General features: G+C 37.3%; 1 protein-coding gene across 2 annotated transcripts in view; it reads right to left on the bottom strand.

The window, feature by feature from the left end:
- adamts3 (ADAM metallopeptidase with thrombospondin type 1 motif, 3) overlaps positions 1-26447 on the bottom strand; it is a 144431-nt gene that overhangs the window by 7988 nt on the left and 109996 nt on the right. Inside the window, exons 15-21 of one of the 2 annotated variants that reach the window (XM_015000265.2) lie at positions 25670-25793; positions 20819-20902; positions 20034-20114; positions 14037-14200; positions 11872-12028; positions 10178-10310; positions 273-480 (exon numbers count right to left, since the gene is read on the bottom strand). In XM_015000265.2, coding sequence (XP_014855751.2) covers positions 273-480; positions 10178-10310; positions 11872-12028; positions 14037-14200; positions 20034-20114; positions 20819-20902; positions 25670-25793 — 951 coding nt within the window. The remainder of the gene's footprint in view (positions 1-272; positions 481-10177; positions 10311-11871; positions 12029-14036; positions 14201-20033; positions 20115-20818; positions 20903-25669; positions 25794-26447) is intronic. The other variant, XM_015000268.2, reaches the window with a different exon arrangement.

Genomic DNA, 26447 nt, shown 5'->3' with positions numbered 1-26447 from the left:
GCAGCTCATTTGGATTCAAAGCAGCTTAAATAGGCAGAACTGTCCAAACAGAAATCTCATTATCCAAGAACGACTTTGAACAAGAAAATGTGAGAAACATGTTTTGTGTAGACCAATAAACCCATCCTAACCTGATCAAGTAAGCATAATAAAACCACTGCTGAACTACTTTACAAAACATTTAAGATATTTTACCAGTGATGTGACTTGGGACCAAGGACAGAACTTTATACGAGCCGTAGTTTTTTCTGGTCAGAGAACGTTTGTAGTACCTGAGACCAGCCGCCCGTCCTCCACTGGGCCGGACACGGGGTTCTGTTACAGGGTCTCCGGCTCTCCGGCTTCTCCCCGCTGCAGTATTTGCTGTGGATGGAGCGGCTGGTGTCGTCGTGGAGGAACTGCATGCAGCGAACCATCCGGATCTGGAAACCCAGGGAGCCGCAGGTTTTGGTGCAATGCTCCCAGTCTTCAGAGATCCATCTGAATAATTTAAAACAAGGAGAACGCTGAGGCTGATCATGACGTAAAAACTAATTTTTAAAAATAAATGTCACCTGCAGGTAAACATGTTCTCATTTATTGGGTGTTTTCATGTTTTTAAAAAATAAAATTACCTGAGAACAAGATGCAAACCATAAACTTCAGAACATAGTATTTATTTATTAACATTTCAACTAATGATGCATGTTTAGAAGAGGTGGAAAGGTTGCAAATGAGCCATTCATCAGCATGCACATGATGGTGCATTCAATTTGTACGGATGAAATCAGAATTATGAGGTTTCCTGCTCACCCTGACTTTTAAATAATGCTATTAATACCTAAAGTATGACTGATGTGTGCATAAAGCATAATGAAAGTTCCAGTAACAAACTGTTTTTTTGCACATATGATGGTGTAAAAAATCTTTATTATTATAAGTACATTGTTAGTGTTGTAAATTACTATGCAAGTCAAATTAGTAGAGGATCTTTGACTCTTCGGATCAATAACTGGAGAAGACCAGAGCAGTTGAGCACAGGTTCAAACATTAAACCCACAAGGCTAGAAAACACAAATCTTTTTACGTATTAATCATGGTTCAAAACGTACAAAACAAATAAATCAGCTTCAACAAGAAATCAAAACACAAAAAGACTAAAGTTCACAAAAAGGCATCATAATACTACCCTGAGCTAACGAGGTCATCAGGAAACTGTTTTCTGTCAGTTTTGGTACAAACCAGCGTCAAATGATCATTTCTGCATCACAAAGAAAATTTTTTCAGGATTTATGGAAACGTGTGCAGTGATAAAAACTTCTGAACTCAGACAGGCGTTCTCCACTAACAATGGTTTCCATTTTCTTTTATAAAAACACTTGAGTGGTTAAAGGGAACACATTTAAATGAAAGAAAATGACCTTGTCAGAAAAGCTTAAACCCATATCCAATTGGGAAAATGCTAAATAACTTAAAGATCACTGAAGCAGAAAGCAGCCAGGAGGCAACAGGAGCAGAAGTTTCAGATACCTGCACAAAGTTGGCAAAGAAGGAGTTCGAAGAAGACGTGGTTTGGTTAAATAGACATATACCCCAAGGTCAGCTTTCTTTCTTGTTTTGTTTATTGCAGAATAGAACATCTTTCACACCTTTAAAGAGGAGACACGTCAGGTTGATCGCCATTTTAATTCCAGCTGGTAATAATCCACAAAACACCAGAAGGCATGAAGGCTTTTCTGAGGTATTTTATCATAGAAAAATATGTATTTATTCCCTGAGAGATGTGGCTCTGTTCAAAACAAAATAAAACCCAGCGGCTATTTATGGTAGTTCCTTTCCAAATAAGCTGCTACGCTGCTGATACATCCGACACATCCCTTTAATCATGACAGCGAGCGGAGGAAGGCAGTCATCTCTCTGCTCGACTCTGCAGCTGCTCGCTGCCACAGCTAACACTGACTCACACTTCTGCCCCAAATCATCTGCTCTGCAAAGGGAAGTTAGCTTCCTCACTTAGCTTCCTCAGCTTCCTCAGTTAGCTTCCTCAGTTAACTTATTTAATTAGCTTCCTCAGTTAGCTTCCTCAGTTAGCTTACACAGTGAGCTTACTCTCTTAGCTTACATAGTTAGCTTCCTCAGGTAGTTTACTCTGTTAGCTTAACTGAGTAAGCCTACTCAGTTAACTTACTCACTTAGCTTACTTAGTTAGCTTAATCAGTTTGAAACTCACTTGACTTATTCACTTGGTTTACTCAGTTTCCTCAGTTAGCTTACTGTCTTAGCTTACTCTGTTAGCTTAGTTTACTCACTGCTAATACTCCCTTCAGAGAAAACATTCCTTTACTGGAGCAAGTTTGTTCGCTCAGACGAACAAGAACAAAAGCTTCTGTATTGTAGGTGGATTTCACTATTTTTTATGAGTGTTTATAAGCTTCATATCTGTTTGCTGCTTCCAGCAATTGTTCAGCCTGATGCTCCATCAATCGCTTGCAATCAAATGACAAAGGAAAGATGAATGACTCAACATTTTATGTTCATACGAGAATAAATTACCAACAAGGGAGCAAACCAGCTCAAACTGTCAGGAAACTGGTATTTCTGAAGCGCTTTGCTCTCGTTTTTGCTAAAGAAACAACTTCAGGGAGAGAGTCACAAACAACGTTAAAATATTCACCTACAGCAAGAGGAAATCAGCAGGCTTTGAAAGATGGCCTAATTAACCTGTCGCTTCCTATTTTTATGCCACTTTATTCAAAGCTATTCCTGAAAGTGAAAATTTGAAATGTCAAAATTAATAATAACTCAGCAGGAGAGCAGGTGGGAGGACAAATTTACGCTCGACTACAGAAAAGAGATAAATTAAAACATTGGCATGGTTAAAATGTTTCCCTCCAGCCGAGTTCAAACAGTTTAATCTGTTAGCTTGTTCAGCCAGGAGAATCCTCTTTTTTTTTTTTAATGTTTCCATACATGAGATAATAAAATCAAGGCCTACATTCTGCGATAAAGTTTCCTTCCACAGAAGCACAAACAGCTTATAATTAACATTTCTAAATTAATGTCTGAAACAAAATAACTTCTTCTACACTGTCCTCCTGAATAATAAAATCTAGAAAACGGACATTTTCATGTTTATAAGAACTTTATAGAAAACATTTGAAGCTCAAACAGAGACTCACTTAAAAGCCCAAAGTGATTAATCTGGTTATTTTAGTTTTTAATTGGCTGACAGCACAAATATTAACCGACTGCATTGTTTGATCACCAGGATCAATTAAAATGTGTGTAATTGATTTTGGTTCAATTAAATTAGCTTTCCTTTGTAAAGTCAGACAGCATGTGTTGTGATTTAAATTAACTGAGCTTTAAAGACCTAAATGTCTCAAAGAGACTCGCATTAATTCACAGTAACACATTTTCCACTAAAGAACAAAACACTGAAACATGTTCAAAAGCAGAAAAAACGTTTTTATAAAGTTTAATTTTGGTTCAAAGGAACATGAAGAGGAAGTGCTGCGGTAATAATCGGTAATCAGAGGAAGTCGTACGTATTCGATCTGTGGCGGCGCGCAGCAGGCGGCCATCTTCCTTTTCTGTCCAAATCCCCTTAACTTCTTTCTGCTCCGTTTCAAGGGAGCAAAACTGCGAATGAATCATCTTTAAAAAAATGGAAAATAACTCCACTGGTTTTCCAAGTTTCTCTTCGGCTGCTTTTACTTCGTGTTCAGTCCAGTTCTTACTGCTCAGGATAACATGTTTAGAAATGAGGAGAAATGGACAAGTAGACGACACACCTACCGCAGATGGACATAGATATTTACTGTATAGATATTTGATTATAGAGTTGATCATCCTCTTCTCTGGTTTTCACAGCTCTTTGGGAACAACGGGTTTTTTTTCTTTCTGTCTGCTAAACCTTGTTAGCATTTAATTGTTTTCCAAAAATTGTGTCCTTGTGACAATCTGCTAGTCACAAAGTGACTAAATAAGCAATTTAAAACTCATTAGGTTGTCATTTAGGTGGCAACCGTTGCCACTACCTCGGGCTTTAGACTCATTTTATGCCTGAATGATTCACAGGACAAAGTTAAGTAGCTTATAAAAAAATTGAAATGAAGTGAAACTATTACCTCCTACTAGTACAGCACCATCAGACGGCCTGCTGAAGACAACAAATTCTGGTAAATATTCTCCTTTATTTAAAGATAAATGTAGTTAACCTTTGGAAAAAACACAGCATTGTGTTAAAATCACAAAGTTTAACAGAATATTCATCATATGCAGCCAGGTGCTGGATGGGGACATAGCATGGCTAATTCAGATAAATAACTCTGTCTTTGTGAGCCGGTTTCAGGCTGTGCTGCTGCTGCTGCTGGGTCAGATCAGGCTCCAGTGTTAGAAAGAAAAGCCGGGTTCGTCTAACATCCTCCCCTGGTTTTCTCCAGGCTGATGCATGCTGGGATTTTATTTTTGACCCCAGTGTTATCCTTACTTTGGAGCCAGTGGGTCATAATTTTCCCTGTCGAGGTTCAACGCTCCACCATGATGGTGGAAACATTTACAGCGACGGCGCTGATTGGTTCTGAGCCGACCCAGCTGCATCAGCACTGGGATTGGCTCCTCTGCCTCAGGTCAAAGGTGAATGTGGAAAGATGCCAAATGATGCAGATTCAATTTAAAGTGGCTTCCAGGTGGGGAAACGTGTTAATAAATGGTAAAAATACTGCAGATTGAAGAGGTTCGGTGTGAAGAGGCTGTCACTGCTCTTAAAGTTCAGTTAAATGTAAATTTTATATTAATATTTGATAAAATGTGGTGACAGGTTGCTATGAGAAAGATAATGTGACTAAGCCATCTGAAGAAATGCACCGTTCCCAACCAAAAACAACCAATCAGAGTCAGGAGGCGGGCCTTAGAGCTGTCAATCACCCTCATCCATGCGCTGCTAAATGTGCTAGTGGGGTAAAAAGAACTCACTGTTACAGGAAAACCAATTATCTCCCAATTATAACCAACAGTGGCTATGCTAACTAGCATTTCCCTCTGCTGGGGAGAAGCTAAAAGAGCAAAGGGGAAAGGACTGAGCAGCGCGCACACAGGCATGATTGAATGCAATCTTATTAAAAACTTCCAAAATAAACTTTACAATAATTGTTGTATAATTTATTCAGGTGTTGGCTACACCTGTTCATATTTAATTTGTTTGATAGTCAAACCAAGAGACTAATTTAACAGAGAAACATGCAACAAGGAAATGAAGCTTCATAAATAAACTGAATACTTCACCCTCACAGAGGGGGTTGATAATTAAACATTACACTAAAATAACTATTAAATACTTAAGTACATAGAAGTATTGGAGCTGTAACAATAAATAAAAAACAATGCGTTATTTGTTGCATATCTCAGTTTAAACAGCAGCTCATGTTGTGCATCCTTATATTTTTGCACTAAGTTTTTGTCATGTATGCGTCGGCCTAAACTGTAAAGTTATGGATTTAATGAGGTTGTTTTTAAATCAGCTGCTGCAGATTCATTTCTAACTCTAGTGGGAGTGAAGATGATCTGTCTCTGTGTCTGGAGAGATCTGAAGTAAAAACACTGGGATAAAATGTGAGTATCCGTTTTCTGGTTGTTAAACATGGATCCTATCTGAAGGGAGAGACTCTAATTACTGCAGTTATCTTGTGTTTTGTTGTGCAGCTTCTGTTTGTCCTCTGTTCCTTCACAAGAGGCTGCTTCGAGTACCGCTCAGCTCAAGTTTCTTCTGATTTTGAAATATCCTTTTTCTTGTTGCTGAATGTGCAGCTGTGATGAAGTTCGTCTCTTCAGAACGTTTTCTCCAAACACGACGCAACAATAACGTTTCAAATCTGACGACTCTTTCACCCGTTGAGCAGCAGCAGAGAAAAAATTTTTGTCGGTAACTCAGTAGAGTTGACATAATGTGTTTCCATCACTAACTTTCTTTTATTCATGTCTTTCTGCCAACAATCTTCTTCAAAGAGGAAATTATTTCTGCACGTGATCAGAACCTGAATGTGATAATTAATTTGATTAATTTTTTATTATTCCATTATAAATGACAAGAATCAGGGCTCACCATGAGGTAAAATTAATACTTTGGTGACCTTTTAGATAAACTTACATTTATTCATTATCACTGACGCACACAGAATATTAAATTAAATCTATTCATTTTAACATTTGTGTGGAAAGTCAGACATTTTTTTACTGAGTCTAGTTTAAAACAAGCCTGAAAAATAAGCAAGAAATAATAAAAAAACTGTGTCTTGTAGTGACTGGCTTTCATTTTAGTAAAACATGTATTAGGTTTAATTTACTTAAGCAGAAAACAGGAAATAGTCTCTTTTTTAAGCCAGAAATATAAACTAGTTTTCATATTTTTTTGTTTGTCCTAAGATGGTTTTTCATACACTGCAAAAACTCAAAATCTTACCAAGTATTTTTGCTCAATCAAAACTAACTTATAAATAACCTTTTCATCAAGATAAAGGGGCTTATTTTAAGAAAATAATTTCTAAATATTTATGGAAAATACTTGGCAGATTATTTCGTTTATAACATTTTTCCAATAAGTGAAATAATCTGCCAGTAGAACTAGAACTTTTTCATCAATATGAAGGAATTATTGACTTAAACAAGCTTTCATATCTTGTTAAAAGATACTTGTAAGTTAGTTTTGTATTATTTCAAGTCTGCTGAGATATTTGCTCTAGAAACTCGAACAGAAATACTTTTTAAACTTCTCAGGTCTTAAACTGCAACAGATTTTATTTTGTAAAGTTTGAGGCAGAAAATTATCCAGATGAATTAATAATTTAGATTATTAAAATGTTTATGTTAGAATGTTAAACAGCACTGAAGAAATAAATGTTCATTTGTTTCTTCAGTTTGGAAAGTCAGAAGCATGTTAAGATTATTGTTGTTTTCCTTGTTCCTCTGTGTGACTTTATGCTTCCATCATGTTCGAAATAAATACAAGTTTCTGTAGAACAACTTCCTGTTCTGTTTAGTTAATTTGTAGTTGAGCTTAGTGTTTGTTGATGTAGTTTGAACTTCAGGGCCACCGTAGCTTCAGTCAGCTGTCAGATTTTCCCATCATCAATACAAGATCTTGGTAAAAACTAATGGAACACTGGATGGAATCAGCTGTTGTGACAGAAGCTTATGGAAACACAACAAACCATAATCAACGTTAAAGCTTTTATTGTGAGACCTTGTTTGTTTTTGTCCAGGTGCTGCTTTGTCAGCTGAAAATCACAGGATCTTATTTTTGAGAGTTCAGCATTGTTTCTCTCAGTCTCACAATCAGCAGCGCTCCTGCAGGCATTAGAGGAGCAGGTTTAAAGCCCCAAAACAGCAACACAGGCAAAATGCTCACAGCAGATAAACCCAGGGAACATTAAGGGTTTGGTGATAAAGACTCACCATCCAACGAAGGAGCTACAGCCAAGCAGCATCTCATGTGAAATATCCTGTCTGGTGGCGTCATGGATTCTCAGGCTACATTGTAAAGATCAAGTCTTAAAACACCAGATGATAATGGAGCGTACTGCTTGTGTTTCAGTTTAGCTTTATGCTAACAGGGCCGTTTCTAGCTTCATGGGGGCCCAGAGCAAGATGCTGTTTGGGGCCCCAAGTTTATCAAACTACAATGAAGAGGTTCCCAGCCCTTCTGATGGCCCGAAACACGGATCAGAGCTAAAATCTGTTCTCTTTATAATAATAACTTTCAGTCTGGAGTAAAACTTTACTTCCCTTTGTTATGTCACTGTAACTATTTTATGTTTTCATCAAGTAAAGCCCTTTGAATTACAGCCTCACCTTAAAGTTACTTCAATGAATCCGTTTTTAGAAAAACCCCAAAGCATTTCAAATAAATACATCTGAGTGAAAACTGCATCAGACCTCGGCTCTGAGGAAGTTTTTAAAAACTCTGAAGTTCAGCAGCAACTTGGGATTTTATCAAACAGCAACGATCTCATGAAAAACACGATTAATCTTCCTTTCAGAAACCCGCAGAATCCATAGTTTCTCTTTCAGCTTTGCTTAAAACCAGGAAGTATTGATCTGACATAGCGCTCTGGTGCTTCCTAATAGGTTTCAACAGCAGCAGCAGCAGTCACTCCTCCTTACATGCATCAGAGGCGAGTTTGATGTCTGTATTTATTCATTCTGGTAGAGGATATTGGTGCAGCTAGAGAGCTCCGGTTCAAACTCCTGCAAAAGCAGAAGGAAAATGAAAAGATTTACAGTCTGTCTGCAGCGTCTGCGTTCAGCGTGAAATCATTCTCTGGGTTCAGAACATTAGTGGGTAAATAAGCCTCTCTGTTTATAGAGGCTAAACTTTCCCAAATGATGCATTAGACTTACACAGAAATGGAAGCAGTAATTTCGCCGCTTTCATTGGCTTGTAAATTACCTCCATTGTCTTATCAACGTATCGTCGGGGCAGACGGCCATGTCTGCGTAACAAACACCTGTAATTTGGACGCACATTTCTGAAGCAAACATCTGCATTATGCAGATGAAGCACAGAGAAAACTGAGGAGGTTTTAGAGCGAAGGCGCCGTCATTTCTGCTTCGGCACATCCGGGAACCAACCTCTACAAACAAACATGGCAAACGACTATTTTAATCAAGACTTTAGCATTTTATGACATTTTTTAAATAATCAAGTCTTTTTTGTGACCTTGTTTCATATCCAGCTTTCCCCAGACATTCATCACAGTGTCTCTATGCAGGTAAGAAAAATCACAGAAATCATCAGAATGTCAATTTTCATAACTAAGACCAATTTAGAAAGTTTATTCAATCTAACCGCTAATTAAAAAGTAAATCATAAAGCACTAACTACAGGATTAATCATTAGCTGTGCTAATGCTAAAGTGCTATGGAAACAGCAAAAGCTCAGGCTAGAACACCAGTTTTATTGTTGTTGAGTCTTGATAACTCCTCTGCTGAATTTTCCTGATTGACCATGATCAGAAAGGACATCAGTTGATTGTTTCGTTGTTTCCCAAAGCCTTAAAGCAATGCATTCTGGGTGAAGAATAAATGCTGGACTGCATCACAGGAGCCGAACCGGCAGATCTGTTCATTAGCAGCCCTGGTTGTTTGTTCATATGAATGAATCATTACTCTATAAACCTCATATGTCCTTTTTTTGTATACTTGTCATTTGTTCTATAAAGATTCTTGGAAGAAAATTAGACCACGAGGAGAGGAAATGGATCTTCACCAACTTCAAAATAAGAGCATGAACACAAACATCCAAATACTTCAAGAATGCTTAACAATTTACAACAAAAACTTTAAAATATATGTTAAACAAAACAATTAGATTTTTTCTGGATAAATTAATTTAGGAGAAGCTAAATGAGCAAATAAAAAGTTAGATCAGCTCTTAGCCCATTGGCAGCAGTGAGTCCATCACTAGTAAAATATTACCAAATTTGCTAATATTTTCCAAATTAGTTTTTCTTGTAAGTTTTTCTGTGCAGCAACAGATGCAGGAAACAAACTCTGTGCATCATGCAGAAAACTCTGGTCTTCCTCTGACCTCTCATTACGAAGAGGAATTTAAAGTCCACTAGACTTTAAATAATTGAAAGGGTCTCTAAAAGGAAATGTTGGCGTTTTGAAAGTTTGCAAAACTGAGCCATGCCTAGTTCTGCTTTTATAGCTACAAAAATTTCACTCAGCTTTTTACATAATATAAAAACTGTCTGCACTTTGAACTACACAGCACAACAGACCACATATCAAAGACATTTTTTGAATGTTCAATGATTTTACAAGTAAACAAAGTAATGAATGTTGAACCTAGAGCTGAATTTCAGCGCCCCAAGTAGCAAAGGAAGTTTATTTCCTGTTTCTGTGTAGAAAACAACCAAAGGTTTCAGTTTATTTTTCATTCTTGAGCCACACCTGCATTAAATCTTCACTTTTTTAGACGGTTTTTCAGCTTCACTTTGCCTTAATTTCATTTTTGTACTTTGAGAAATAATGAGTCCAATGTAAACCAAAAGTTATACAGATTAGTTTTAGTTTTTCATTTCAACTTCCATCTAAATCTCAGAAAAAAAAGGGAGTTACATTTAGGTAATTTAACATTTTTATGCTTTTATTGAAGTGTAATCTTTGGATTTTTGTGCCTGAAAGCTGTACTCACTGAGGCTGAGTGCAGTCCTGAAGGTTACACATTCGGCGGATCGGCTTCGGCTTCTTGTTTGCCTCACAGTATCCGCGGTGGACCATCTTCGTGTCTCCCTTCTTCCTACAGCCGTACTTGGTGTACTGAGACCCTGGGAAAGAGGAGACCCTCTTTAATTACAGATTGCTTGGCAGTGCATTAAAAGGAAGCAATTGATTTGAAGACATTTATTAAATGGTTTAAACGGCAGCGATAATCAGCCACAGAGCTCCAGAAGCAGGATCGTGTTGTCAGACATAAATATCTCCACCTCAGCAGGGAAATCTTAGATTTTTATGTATCCAGGGCCCAAGGCTTAAAGCTCCAGTACGTAAGTTTTATTAAAAAAACAAAATATTTTTTACATACGTGTTAAACTGTCACCATGATGTGACAGTTTGTTATGATACAGATAATCTGTGAAAAGATCGATCTCTTCCTCCTTCCTGAGCTGCTACTGCCGTCTGGACGACAATCAACCTCATGTACTCGGTGCTAAACTTGCTAGAGGGGCAAAAACAACTTACCGTTTCAGGAAAACCGTTTATCTGCAGCACTAATTATCATTAGCTTTCACAACAGGCTCTGCTAACTGCATGATTGACAGCACTAAGCCCCGCCTCCTGGCTCTGATTGGTTGCTTCTAGTTACCACTGGAGAAGGCAGAGGATGTCGATCTTTAAACAGATTATCTGTCTCGTACTGTCAGGATATGGTGACAGTTTCAACAAATATGTAAAAAAAAAAATATATATATATATATATATATATACAAATATAATAAAAGTTACATGCTGCAACTTTAAGGGCTACCGATCAAATGAATAAACAAGCTGAATTATTTTTGGTTCATGCAGCAGAGCGTCAGACACTGAGCAGAGAGTGGAGTGGATGAAAAGATCCTTAACCACAGCAGGCAGAGCGGCAGCACTCAGAAACCAACAGATGGGTCCCATCAAATGATTAAAACGAGTAAAGAGCAAAAAATTATTCAAATGACTTATTCAGATGATTTATAACAACCTACTGACTGACTGACTGCCCGTAAATCAGGACAGAGAAAACAAATCGTAAGGAAAGTCTTTAGGACAAACTTCATGTCATGTGGGCCAAAATCGACATCAGGGCAAAAATATGTAAAAAAAAAAATAGAAAGATAAAATAAAATCAAGCTTCATCGTGGCTTATGTACTTTATCATATTTTTATGACTCTATACTCAAAATATGAGTTTATTATAAGATTAAAAATGTATTCTCTTAATATTACGACTTTGTTTTTGTAAAATATGACTTATTTCTTGTAGTTTTATAACTATGCTTGCAACATTATGTGTTTATTATCATAATGCCACTTTATTCTTGTAACATTATGACTTTGTTCCTGTGAATTTCAGGACTTAATGTTTAAAATATTTTGTTTATTACCATATTATTTTGTGACATTATGACTTTGTTCTTGTAATGTTAGGATCTTATAGTCAATTTAAAATTTTTATTTCCTCCTAGTGTGGCACTAATACTCCATCATACTTCTTAAACTCGTTTAAAGTGTGAGAATTAAACTGGGATCATAATTTATAAGCACCTGCTGCTCGGCGGGACTTAAAGTAGAAAATGTTGCAGTGCGTCAGCAGCCAGACCTTTGTGACCGAAGGATAATGTGATGATTTACCTCCAGAGCAGGGCTTTGAGCACGGAGACCAGCTCTTCAGGGCCCACTCGTACGCTTCCTCCTGGATCACGTTGTTGTTGTTGACCGGCACCGAGTCCTCGTGGATGATGTACTTGTACATTAATGTGGATCGTGTCTCATTGTCCTTTGGTATAATCTACAAACCAGGAAGAGAGTGAAACCCAATGCCGGCGCGTTACAGCCCGATCCATACAATGAGACTGGAGCTGTTCACATAAACTGTGGATAATTTCAATAGGAGGGGAAAATAACAAAGCCAGGACGGCTGATTGTGCAGCCATGCTAAGGTAATTGGCTCGTGATGAAATGGGTAATTAGAGGAGAGTGAGTGAAGGTTAGAGAAAGCACTGCGACACCAGGAGGTGAGCAATACTCCCTCTTTACTCGTCTACTTCTGTGTTGTCTTTAATAAAAACACAAGCTATTATCGTCCTATTGAAATACATCAGAGCAACTCTGCATAATAACATGGTCACGACTCAATGACTCATTTAAAACCTTTTCATTCACTTTGTCTCAGAATAATCTTCAGATTAAATTATACTGCTAAGTGAGGGTTAGAACCTGCCAAACTGAGGGCCCGGGGGCCACATCCGGCCCGTCATGACTTTTTATGGGGCCCTCTACACTCCATGCTAGTGTTTCGCACTAATGTATATTTGTGAGATTATTCAAAATTTTCCACAAAAAATCAACAAAATCATTGGGTTTAAGTGTTTAAGTGAACTTTTTACTCCATGTCAAGTTATCAATACGAGGAGTAGCAAAAAGTCACATTTAACGTCATACAGAAGCGCAAATACTGCACATTTTGTCAAATCATCAAAATCTTTGATTTTTATTGCAAAAATCACAATAATAATCATGAAATCCTGGATGTTCAATATTATTTAATTTAAGAATTACTTGGCGAATGCGGAGACGTCTATTTATCCATATATTAGCAGTTTTTATCGGTGAATTTTGGCACAACCAACCTTTCAGACATTTATGATGTTGATGTTGCCCAGAATGAAAATGATTTTGACTCTTCTGGTTTAGAAGATCAGAACATAAATGAAAATCACAGACAGAAGGATCATCATCCTGTCCATGAACACCGCAGCAGAATCGTTGGAGTCCAACTGGGAACAGGCTCCACTGGCGCTCAGAATGTGGGCACAGCTTTTGCTTTGGGCTTAGAACGACTGGACAGCCCTTAAAAGATTAACACAGCATCATCTCTGTGTGTCAACCTGATAAAATGTCACAGAAGATGAATGTCAGATCTTATTGGTTAGAAACGATGTTTAAAGTGTAAACAGAAGTGGTGATATCTCCATGTTAAAGGTGACCTATTATTGGTCCTCGATTGAGTTAGAATCTGTCTATTATTGATACAAAACATATTTATTACATTTTTTTACACAAAATCATTAAATGATGAGACTTTAGTTTGCTCAGTTTTGCCTATTTTGAGCTGTTTTAGGGCCTCTGTCACTTTAAATCCTAATAAGCTGCTGCTGGCCACGCCCCCCAAACTCAACTTTTACATTTTTATGTGACAATGGCTGCAAAAGTCTGCATAATTATACAACTGTACATCTTTGAAATGCAGAAGTGGAGCCTCCTGCACAACCAACAAGGAAGCAGCAAGTGGTTTCTGAGTGGTATGTCCACAACAAAACCAGCTGACCAAATGTGCTGGAGCTCAGATTGGGTTGCTAGGAGACAGGGTGGAGCTAGGTTGCTAGGTAACGGTGCAATACCTGTCCAATGTGACTAAACGATCAGGATGTTTTTGAAATGGCTCATTTTTCAGACACCAAAAAAATGTCTGGGTGGTTTTTTAAGCGCTTGGACTGTTTTTATAAGCAGTTAGACTCAAATGTAAGAACAAAATGTAAATTTATCCTAATAGGTCCACTTTAAGGTGCTGAAAACTCTTGAAATTTCAATTTTAAAATGCCTGCACTACAAAAATCATTAAATATTTTCAAGTAATCTTTACTAGTAAATTAGTGTCGTCTTATTTTCTAATACTAGAAGCTAGACCAAAAAGACTTGGTAGGATTTTGTGTTTTTGCAGTGTAAGTTAGGAGAGGTTTCTTGACGTTTCAGTGGCCTGAATCTGTTTCTGAAGCCTCTGTGCTGCGGTGCCTCACCAGAACCACCACGGGGTCGTGCAGAGGCCCGTCGGTGTGCAGCGTCTCCACGTCTCCCTCCAGGACGTAGTGCCACTCCACTCCCAGCTCAATGAAGCTCCTGGACTTCAGCTCGTCTGCCTTCCCGTTGAGGATGTAGTGTCCTGTTGCCTGGTTCTTGATTGCTGCAATCAGTCATTCGATGGGAGAAATGATGAGACTGAAGAAATGTCCAGAGAACCTCCTCCACCAGCCCGGCCTCTGCTCTGATTTATTATAAATCAGTTAATCACACAATGACACTGATTGCACTGACATGCATAAGCATAAGGTTATGATAGGGCTTAGATTATTTAAATATCAACATTAATCAGAAATATGTAATAGGAGCTTTAGACACTTTTTTCTCTGGTGCACAAACTAAACTTTCTACAAACAGTGAAAAAAAAATCTAAATTTTACTAAGAAAAAAATTATAAAATGGATAATTAAATGCACATTTTGATGCTGTTGTAGCTGGCACTTTAATATTTATGCACTTGCAAAAATTCACAGTTGTGGGCAGATTTTGACAGACACAAAAATGTGTTTTTAGATATTTTTAAACCAGTTGTGAAATATAAAGAAGTTTTTTGTGACAAAACCTCATTTTCACTGTAGTCACTGAATGCATGCAAATATCTTTGTACACTTAGAATAAGAAAACTGACTTACAAGTACATTTTAACCAACACATAGCACCTTGTTTTAAGTCAATAATTCCTTATTAATCAAATAAAAATTCCTCTGGTGGATTTTTGTCACTGAAGACAGTTTCACATTTTATAAGCAGCAAAAACTGCCAGTGGATCTAGTATGAGATCAATATTAAGGAATAATTGACTTAAAGCAAATTTCTATATTTTTCTATTTCTATTTTTTATATCTCATTATCTAAACTAAAATTAATTATATACATTAAAATGTGCTGGCATAAATTACTTAGAAATATAAGGCTGAAAAGATAAAAGAAGTGAACAGACAGAAGAAAACCCCATAAATGTCTCACATACAACTAAACAAGTTGTTTAAGTTTAACAACAGTATGACTTATAACTGATTGTTTGGCCTTATTGACGACTAATTTACTGCCATTAATGAGACTCAGTTAAATGTTGTGACTGCCAGACTGAAAACCAGCAGAGATTGATCATCACTTTGGCATTTTAAGGGGTAAATTAATGAACCGCTTCGTTACAGATCAATCTGCAGTTTGGATTTTCTTTTTTTTACTGCAGATGGTGAAAGCAGCTCCGTTTGCTTCACAACTCAGCGAGGTGATTTACTGTCCTTAGAAAAAACTTTTTCCCAACACAGACGGCCTCAAGCTTCTTGTTTTTCCAGCCATTATGAAGCAGGATTTAATGAGCACCTGCACAATCACTGGTTCTGAAAATCGAAATTCTTTTTGTGGCCATTAAAACCCCACAGTTTGATGTGACTTTCCATTAGTTAGCAGGTGCACCAGAGGAAACCGGCCCTGATTATTTAGGTTCAAGGCAGCGCTCTATATTTTGTAACATTGACAGGAGATGCGAGTTTTGAGAAAACAGCAGTTTGAAGAATAAGCAGCTCAGTAATTTCTCTCTCAGCGTCATTTTTCAGGTAATGACGGCAGAAGAAGAGCGTTTACTGATGAAGAGGAGCGGTTCTGATGCTGCGCGGGTCGTTAACTTTCAGACGCTTCACATGAGCGGGTCTGGTTCTGTGAAACGTTTTCAGCTGCTGGGTTCGTGTTTTGTTTGGTCCCGTTTCTGTTCTGCAGTATCGATTTTTCCCGCAGCCACAGGAAACAAAAGAAATAAAGGTAATCAGTTGTGAGGCGCTTTTCTTTCATACTGGGCTCCCTGCAGGCTGCACTGTAAACAACCCAGGCAAAAACAGTAAACAAAGGAAAACAAAGTCAGAGCGACGATGAAATCATCAGGAAATCTGATTCCAATATTACCAAACCACTGGACAACGGACTGGATCACTAAGATTTAGAATTATTTATTATTTTTCTTGTTTTATTACATTCTCTTAGTTTAATTTTCAGGGTTTTGTATTTAAATCAGAGGTGTTCAACATGGGGGTCGTGCCACAGAGGCGGGCCGTGGAGGTTTGTTAAGAGGGTCGTGACATTTCTGATGAAACATGTTTGTGTTTTTATATTAACATTAGTTCAACATGTAACAAACTGACATAAAATAATGTTGATGGATTTTAGTATTTAAGGCATTACTGTAATGTTTACTTTATTAATGTCCTTTAGAAAAGAGAAATGCAATTTGTTCAAAAATTGAAGGAATAATTAAATCACTTCATGTTTATTCAGTTATAAACAGTGTTTTATTTATTACAATATATTGATGTATTATTCAGTTTATTAGGGCAATATATATTTTTAGGTTTATATTGTAAACTAAATGTCATTATTTACACATTTTCAATAAGATTATTATTTAATGATGCTTTTTCAGGAAGTAAAATTTCCTGAAGAAACTGAAGGTTGTTCCTTCTGCATGCTGGATCAGTTTAAAGAAAACAAACATATTTTAGTTCCTTTAAGGAAATGTTTTTGTGATTCCATTTGCTCAGCAGTTTCACCTCCATTCAGTTTTTTTATTCCAAACGGTGCCATGCGGTTTACGGCGGCCATGACGGGTCTTCTGTTCTGAAGCCAGGATGTTTCCTGTAGCTCCACCTGACAGAAGCGAACCTTTCCCACGACAAAGAGGCAGCAGGCGGCCGTGTGTGTGTGTGTGTGTGTGTGTGTGTGTGTGTGTGTGTGTGTGTGTGCGTGTGTGTGTGAGTGCGTGTGTGTGTGTGTGTGTCGCTCCAGAACCATTGCTGCTCAATGTTTGGCGCCGCTGCTACCTTTACGGACGTGAGAGCGATCCGTTCGGTTCCTCACAGATGCTGGCTTTTGAGCCGAGCGGCGATAAGAAGCCGGATGGCGCCGCTCCTCTGCGCTCCGTAGAAATAATTGTTCCAGGTGTTTGAAAAGGATTCAGGACGGGTTTCCACCTCAGACCCAAAAACAGGGCAGCAGCGTTTCTGCATGTGGAATAAATGTTTCAGTTTTCTGAGGACAGAAAACTGAAACATCAACTCCAAGAAGTCGCAGTTTAAACCTCAGCATTTAAGAACTTTCTGCAAAAGTTGCTTCACTTTTTTCTAGTTTCTTTAACTACAAACCGGGTGTTTAAATTGTGTTGAAAAATATTCAAATTACGTAGAATAATGTACAAACTTTAAACCGTTTAATTTCTTCAGTTTTCTGTTGTGTGTCATTTAAAGTTGTCTGTTCTTTTTTTGGACTTTGTAGCTTTTTTCAGAAATAATTGTATTTTACTGTTTAAAAGAATTATTGCATTTTGCAAGTTTATCATTATTAAACTTGAAATGTCACTAACCATTTAAAACTCGCCGCTTAAAAGTCTCTTTCTGCTACTTTAATAATAAAAAACAGTTTTGACAAAGAAAACTCAGACTGATCCCATCTGCTGTCTATCAGATGCATAAACATATAAAAACTGACCTTTTGTTTTTGGCTTTTTAAAGAAACATCAAAAAGTTGTTACAAGAAATTTCAACTCACTCTAGAATTAAATGAAAAAAGTGTGATGTTATATAAATGTGCATTTTGATTTTAAAAAAATATCTTCAGGTCAGAAAATGTCTCATTTATTCATCATTCAGCCCAGAAGACTTTAATCAGCTGGTTTAGTTTCAGAGTTTATCTGATTAAATTGTTCACTTTCTTATTTTTTATTTTTACTTTACAGACAGAAAACAACAGTAATTAGTTACTTTGTCATTTTACCTGAGTTTACTTCAAAGACCGTCTCTCATCTTTAGTCGAAGGTTATTTTTGTTCTAAATAAATTATACTTTCATTGAGTCATTTCCAAAACATGAAGGCAAAGATAAACTGCATCTTTAATGCATTCGGCTGTTTATCGGATGAACAACCGAATCCTGCTGGTCAGAAAAGCTTTTACACAATAAATGTTGGAAACAAGTTACAGCTTTAAATCAGGATCTGGAATGATAAATAGAAAAATGACCTATTCCAGATGTATCACCATTAATAAAAACACAGAAAGAGGAAAGTCATATTTAAAAATATTAACATGGAATTTAGAAACATATTTATATTTATTTTTATAAACAGTTTAAAAAGAACAGGAAGCAAAAGATCTGATCCAACAAACTGGTCGAGAAAGTAAAACAATCTCTAAACTCAGAGCTGTAAAACTAATGTATTTTATATATTTTGTCTATTTATTTACATTAAAAGAACCTGTTGGCTTTTATTTGTAGCAGTAAATTAAAACACTGCAGATTCAGCTGTTCATGAAAAGAACAGAAATGAGATGGGAAGTTAAGACAATGTGACATAAACTAAAGTTAAAGTTTTCACACTAATTTACATGCAAGTTTTCAGCAAGAAATATGTGTTAACTGGCAGATTATTTCACTTATCTTACACTTATATAAGACATTTTTCCCATGTTATAAGTGAAATAATCTAAAATGGAACTAGAACGTTTTCATCAATATTATGTAATTATTTAGGAAGTTTTGTCAGGATGATGCTGCATCTCTTGCCCTGATTCTGTGATTATATCTTTTTGTTTTGTGAATTATTGAAGACATCTTGTTATGGATTCTCTGTGGCCAATCAGGGGCTTCAGGTGTTAAACTTTTGTTTTGACAGATAAAACATTGTTTTATTTTCAGTCCTGGGTTTTTGTCTCTGTTGCTTTGGCCTTGGAGATCCTAACATTCCTTCCTGGTGAAGCCCTGAAGTAAAGCAGTGAAAATAAATTACTTTCATGCTGAACCGGGTTTTCAGGGTTTGTTGGTTCCTTGGTTTATTTTCTACATCTCGTGTTGAACCCGGTGCTTCCTCTTCAACTCCAAAGGTTGCTAACAATCATAGTTATTTGTTTTTTTTCTAATAATGGAGAGATTATCTGATTTAAACTCAGAAAATAAGTTTAAACATTTTAGATATTTTTAATAGTTCAAACACCAAATATACCTGAATATAATGAATATAGATTATTTTATGCCTCCTACTAATTTGTTACATGCTGGATTATCATGAATGTTATTGTGTATTTAAAGACACAACTTTGAATTTTGATAAAATATACAAAAATCTGAAATTGTACAGCCTTCCTGCAGTACGCCTGTGGCCCCCCAGGTGTCACGACCCCCATGTTGAACACCTCTGATTTAAATAAAAAACATTTAAAAAGTTTAAAAATGATTGAAAATTAAACTAAAGTATGAAATCAAAGCAATAAACAGAATTAAAAGGTAATCGTGTTGCGTTTCGGTGTTTCAGCTTCCAGAGATTTGACAGAGTAAACATAACGTGGAAAGCAGCTCTGAGAGTTTGAACATAACTTTAACTTTTAACCAAAACTTCTGCGACTCGTTTCATCAGACAGAGGAGAAGAGCTTCATCACAATGAAGCTGTGGAAACCCTCCGCTGATCATTTCGCCTTCAGGCAGTTGTTGCTTTAACGATTTCTTTGCTCATCTGAACATTAAAATGCGTTGTGGTATTTTCCAAGTCATTTAGCCGGTTAGCTTCCCATGGCCTCTCAGCAACCTCTCAGTGTTCAACGTCTTCATTAGAGGTTTTATTACCGAATTAGAGAAATGAAGCGGCTTCACACAGACTCTTCTCCTGTTTCTGTTGATCTGAGCCTAAATAAATCCGACTCATCCGACATGTGGCCAGAAACATCTGTGGACTCGAACTCTAAAAACATATTTTTACAAGCGATGGGACCCAAAAGCGACTCTTTAATGGGTTTATGAATAATGAATGAGCAACTGGATTCTCTCGGGCTGAGAAAATGACAAGAGATAAATTATGCAGAGTTTCTAATCTCTGATTTTAGGGAACATTTTCCCATTAGAGCTCCAGCGAGGCGGTGAGGTCGGGCCGCGGCGTCCGGCGGGAAGCCACTTACCCAGGATCTGCGGGTCGGCCTCGTGTTCCCGGATCTGCACGTGTCTAGCTCCAGGAGGAACATGAAACATCTTAAGGTAACCTTCGGCGCAGCAGCAGCAGAAGCGGCAGGTTAGGGAAGATGAGAGGAGACAGAAAAGTTAAGCAGATCTAGAACTAAACTCTTTGTTTGCAGCAGCGGACATCAGACTTCTGCAGAAGGTTTCTTCACTCTGGATCTACGCAGCGACGTTTGAAGAAGAGACAAAGTTAAAACAAGTTAATGTTCCTACAGAAAACACATTGAAACGGGCCCAACACTGCAAAAACACATCAGTACTTTTAGTTTCTAGAGCAAATACCTCAATGCGCTATAAATAAGACAAAACTAGCTTATAAGAAACTTTTTAGTAAGATAGATGATGTTGATTTGAGTAAATAATTCCTTATGGTTGAGGAAAAAGTTTTCAGTCCACCGGCAGAATATATTACTTATTACTAGAGATGCACTGATCCACTTTTCTCACTTCTGATATTGAAGTCTGTGGTTCAGTATCAGCTGATCACAGATCTCCCAAAATCAGAGCCGATTTCAACTGACCAGTTCCTTGTAAGTTAGTTTTGTCTTATTTTAAGTGCATTAGAAACTAGACCAAAATACTTTGTGAATTGTTGTGTTTTTGTAATGGAGCAGAGTTCATTCCACCTGTGAATGAACTTCAGGCCGTTTCAACGAGGCAGTTATTCTCCTCTACTTGTGGTTTTCTGCTGCAGATGTCCGCCGCTCACAAACCCGCCGCCACTCACCCACAACGTTTCTAGACTCCTCACTTTCATTTAGAAACACATTGCGAGCTCCTTTGGGCAGAGAGAAGGCTCCTCTGGTCTTCCCTTCAGACAGAAACAGATCAGTTAGTCGCCGTTTCTCTCCCAGCAGCAGCACTCTGTGGAGGAAAGTTTCTCATCAGCAAACCAGAAGAATCCACAACAAAACGACTGACCGGACGCTCTGGAAGCAGCAGGCGGGGAAAAGTCACAGGCAGAGAACGGCAGTAACTACTTACTGGAGTAACGTTTTTGAAAAATGTACTTATAGAAGTATTTTTACTACGCTGTAATTTTTCCTTTAACTTGAGTAATTTTATCACAAAGTGTCTCTTTTCTAAACTGAGTGAAATTTCTGCATTTTCTACCCACTGAATGGAAAACAAACATGTTTTAACCAGAAATTCACCAAACTCAGACACACACCTGCAGTTTTTGTTAAAGTTTTAGAAGTTTTTTTTAATAGAAACTGATTCGGAAAAAATATATTTTTGTTGTTTTTTTGTTAATTATAAGAATTATTGTCATTTTTGTCCTAAAGATACCAACATTTCCACTTAACTTTATATTTTGTTGTGTCTGATGATGCAGTTTAGATATTAAATGATTGATCATTTGATCAGTTACTCAGCACTCAAGTAGATTTTTTACCAAATACTTTTTTCTGTTACCGAGTCATTTTTTTGGCAGCTACTTTTTACTTTTACTTGAGTAAAAATATGCTGCAGTGGTGCTGCTCTTATTTCAGAGCCGGCTCTGCTCACAGGAGTGCTGTGTGTTCAGCATTCAAAGCTCCAATCAACGCTTTTCAAAAGAGTTAAAGAATAAATCTGGAGGACGTCAGAGCAGCCATGCGCCCTCCGTGGAAAGAAAAGTTTGATGAAAGCTCTGAAAGAAAAGGTTTGTGTCATAAATTGGCCCTGTGGACGTGAGTCATCGGGCTGAACCGAGCGCCGGCGCTCCACTCAGGTTCCACTGAATCAGCCACCAATTACACGCTGGACTGCTTCCAGAGGCCGGCGGCTCGGTTCTGACCGACGTTTTCCCCAACCAAAAAACTACGTTTGTCTTTTTTAAAGCCACAAACACGACAACGAACAACGTCTTCTACCTACAACGAGGCAAAGACAGGAAAACCCAAACAGACACTTAATTAGTCACAGCAGTTTGAGACGCGATTCTTCTGGTTTCTACAGCGTTAGACATCCAGCTGCACTACAGTCTGGGATACTTGCATGGTGAGTTTTCCACCAGTGGGGAGTCATTTTGCTCTCTCTTGCTCAACTGTTTCCCTGTAGAAAAGGTGATTGGTTAAATAAAACACTGCAAAATCAAAACCTTACCAAGTGTTTCTGGTCTGGTGCTCATGTCTTAGTTCACTTGAAATAAGACAAAACTCACTCATATGGAGGACATTTACTGCCAAACGTCGAGAGCGCTCGGAACTTCTGCTCTCTTTCAAATATTCTCTGCTCTCTCAAACTTTTCTCCTCACGCTCAAAACGTCTCTCTGCTCGGATCAAATCTCCACTCACAAACTTTGATGCTAAAATTTTTATCTGCTGGAACGAAAAGTACCGTTGCCTAGCAACCTCTCAGCCAATGGCATTAAGGAGTTATACTGGGTCCGTTTGCAGGTTGCTACAATCAGCAGCAGCCACACAGGAAAACAATTTGCAAGATTTGATCTGAGCAGAAACAGGTTTGGGTGAGAGGAGAACATTTTTTAAAATACATTTTAATTAGTTGTTGACTTAAACCAGCTCTTACAACTTGCTGAAAGCCTGGTTAATTAAAACACTGCAAAAGTTATTTTTGTCCTATTTCAAGTAAAACTAGATAAAACTTGGTAGGATTTTGTGCTTTTACAGTGAAACATTTGCTAAAAAAACTAAAGTTTTCACACTGAGGCTCAGAGTGTCTTTAGTGATGAATCTTCATCACATCCCGGCTGCTGAAAGGAGGAGACAGAAACCCTCAGCGTGAATCCATTAGTCATTTATTCATTCCCACAGCTAAAACAGAGAAAACTTTTTCTAAAAAAACAAAACAAAACATGTCTTTTCCAGCTTATTGTCGGCTCTGCAGGGAGGCATTTTCCTCTTTAAGAGACAATCTGGTTAATTTAGCAATGTGTGAAGCTGAATGTGTAAAAGCTCAAACTAATAAAGCTTAGCCAAGATTCTTAATGAAATTACATCTTTGATTAAAAAGATACAACAACGCTTCCTATGTAGGCATATTTGCTCCGGCTAATTCCTCTAAACGGCTAATTTATCGTCTCTGAATGCAAATTTAGCACATTAACAAGCAATCTGCTGGAAGTTGCTGCAGTTTCTACACCTCCATAATGTAACTCAGCCTCCCAGTGTCACCATAACGTTCCACACATTAATATCCGTCCAGAAAAATCTCATTTCCATCTGTTCAGTACTGGGACAGACACACAGTTAAGCATCTTCAACTGGACCAGAAATATCTGAACATTTACTCAGGATCTTATTAATGTATCATCTACTTTATATGTAGTTGTTGTAATTATAAGGTAGCAGGAAAATAACTACTGATTACAAAGTGGTGTCTGGATTTTTGCAGCAGGTTCCTCAAAATAAACTCAGGTGATAAATTGCAGGTGTGAGAAGTTCAAGTCAACAGCTTCTCTTTCACTTATCACAAATTAATCAAAATGATAGTTTTCAAAATGTATTAAATGTCTGAAAAGTGTGGCATGCTTTTGTACCAACAACCTATAGAAAAACCTTTTCAATTTCCACGTATTTACTTTAACAGGAGCTCATGTCACGAAGTTATTTTAAAATAAGCAGGTTACATGTAAATGTACACGAGTTCTTCATTGGTCACTAAAAATGGACCTGAATTAGAAAAGAAAATCAGGAAAAAGTCAAAAATCACCTCAACTAGAGAAAGATTTAATTTTTTTTTACTCAAAATCAGGAAGTTATTTCAAAATTGGCTGTTTCTATCAATTGTTTCTAAAGCAATGCTCAAATAGAACATTAAAGAAAAATCATTGATGGATATAAAGCATTTTGAACTGCCTTGATGCTGAAATATGCTGCACAAATAAACCTGATTGATTAACTGATTGATTAAATCTTAAGCTGTTTTTCCTTGTGCATGTTTATCTCAAAATCATCAACAAAATTAACTGCAATAAGCTTAAAAAGTAAAATTTAACGACACAAGTAAATCTAATTTTTGTTGATATAAATTTTCTAAAGAGGATTTTATATGTTGCATTTAAGAGCAAATGCAGCAAAGATGAAAAAATGAAACATGTTGTGATTGTAATTCAGGTTCTTAAGTGACTGCAGCTCGTCCTGAAACATAATTTAGTTTCATTCTGCAAGCTGCTCTTTCTTAGCCTGCATGTGTGACCTGGAGCATCTGCACAACTAAAGACTAAAAGCACAATCCCCATGTCAGTCTGTCCGCCGGCCACGGCGCTCTGCAGGGACCTCAGCTCTGTTTGGTAACCGTAAAGACCATCAGGCTGCAAAAAATTTTAAATTCAAGAATATTCTAAGAAATTTTCTATAAAAACATGGACATTTCTGAGTTTCAAATGTTTTTTTCTGAGCTTCAAGTTAAAATATTTTGACTCTTCAAACTCAGAATTTTTTGTTGTTTTTGGTGGAAATTTTCTCCTTTTTCATCTAAAATGTCCCCAGTACGCCGTCACAGGTAGAAGATAAAAGACCTGATGATTTCCTGCTCCTCTCATGCACATCAACATTAATCCATTTAAATCTCTCTGTACCACTTAAACCTTTAAAGTATTCCCACATTAAATGAAACCTAAACTCTAATTTTTCAAACAGAGAAGCTTTCCTGCAGCAGTCAGGACAGTCAAATTTATTAGGAATTTCTTCATCTTGCAACAGAAGTCTGAAATGTGAGGCTCTTCTGTACGTCTCTCAGGTTTGTAGTTATTGGGGTTTCTTTCATGACGTTAGAACACAAACCGGTTCCGTCTGCTTTTATTAACAGATTATTCAGAACTTTGTCATTTTAAACCAAATGTTGGCATTTCTCAGCAGAGCGACTGCAGGAGTGATTTCCTCAAACTCGGACCAAACAAATCACAGCTCTGTAATTTATGGGAGCTTTTCAACCTTGAGTTTTAATATGAGCCTTTTTGCTTGTGATTTTCTCCTCAAGGTTTGTGTTTAGAAGTGGTTTTAAAAGCTTTCCATTATAAAATTACAAGAAGTAATGAATGAATGAGAAGCAACAATAAAAAAGGCCTTGGAGGCTGAAAGTGTAAAGTTTCACTCTGATAATCAAAACCTTCGACTCATCCAGGGATTAACAACTTTAATGGTTATATAAGGCTGACTCAAGGGATTTAATAGTACAAATTAAACATGCACTATTTTATGTTTCTGCTAAAACAATACATGATTTAATTATTAATAGTAGTCATATTAATTTGATTTACTAATTATTAATTTACTATTGATTTAATAATTAACCTAAAACAGTCTGTGTAATCAGCATAAAACAATGAAAACACATATTAGCTAAATCATAGAGTAAATATATTTAAACAGCAACAACATTAGGAGCAATATTGAGGAAGATGGGTGGAGCCAAATGCAGTGGGACTAAATACAAATGCATGCCACACTTTTCAGATTTTTCTAATGTAAAAAATTAGCAAGCTGTTCCTTCGTTATTTACTATGTAGTTTTTTGTTTATTTTTGTCTGGTTTTGTTAAACTGTCCTGAATAAACAACCAGACCAGGAAGCATCTAGCTAGCTGTGTATCAGACATGCTAGCAGCCACGCGCCGCTCCAGGTGACCTTACCTGGTTTCTTTGGAGTCCGGGTGAAGGTTCCCTTCACGGTCCGGCAGTGGGAGTTGTCTCCACCACAAACACCACATTTATCCTCCACCTTGTTGGAGCCGATCTCTCTGTCACAGCCGACCTTCTGCACAACCATAAAACACAACAAGGCGACGATTAGCACCCACCCGTTAGCTTCTGGCTAACCATCACTGAGTAAGCAGAAGCAGAGAAAAGCTTTTCGACTTCTATTTTAGTCGGCAGATTTACTAAGACGATGTTCAAGCTGCTGTTAGTCGTTAAAGTCCAGAACTGTTCAAATGAGCTGCAGAAATGAACTTGCTAAGGAGGAAACATGCTAACTCCACTGGCAGAAGATTTCACTTACGACAAGAAATATTCCTGTGTAATAAGTTAAATAACTTGTACTTTTCCATCAATATTATAAAATTATGTCTTATATCTTGATAAAGTTACTTGTAAGTTTTGTCTTATTTCAAGTGTATTAAGGTATTTGCATTGGAAATGAGACCAAAAATACTTTGGCCAATATCAGTCATGCTGAGTGTCCAACATGACTGATGGAAAAGTTGAGTTTAAACTTCCTGCTTCTCCTTTTCAACTCTTCTGGAATTTCTGGTCCTAGTTCTTGATTTATTTGAGGAGTTTTTGAGAGGCTAATCTCTTGGTTGTAAAAAACAATCTTATTGCAACGGCTATGAATCATTACAGTAAAGAAAGTAAAAGCTAAAATCCTTCCAGCCGCTCAGCGTCCAGAACCAGAGGGAATGATTGTCTA

Source organism: Poecilia mexicana, unplaced genomic scaffold (assembly GCF_051168715.1).
Source record: "Poecilia mexicana isolate PSO_F unplaced genomic scaffold, ASM5116871v1 scaffold_9, whole genome shotgun sequence".
Lineage (NCBI taxonomy): Eukaryota > Metazoa > Chordata > Actinopteri > Cyprinodontiformes > Poeciliidae > Poecilia > Poecilia mexicana.
The sequence above is the reverse complement of the archived record's forward strand: the minus strand, read 5'-3'. Positions and strand labels throughout refer to the sequence as shown.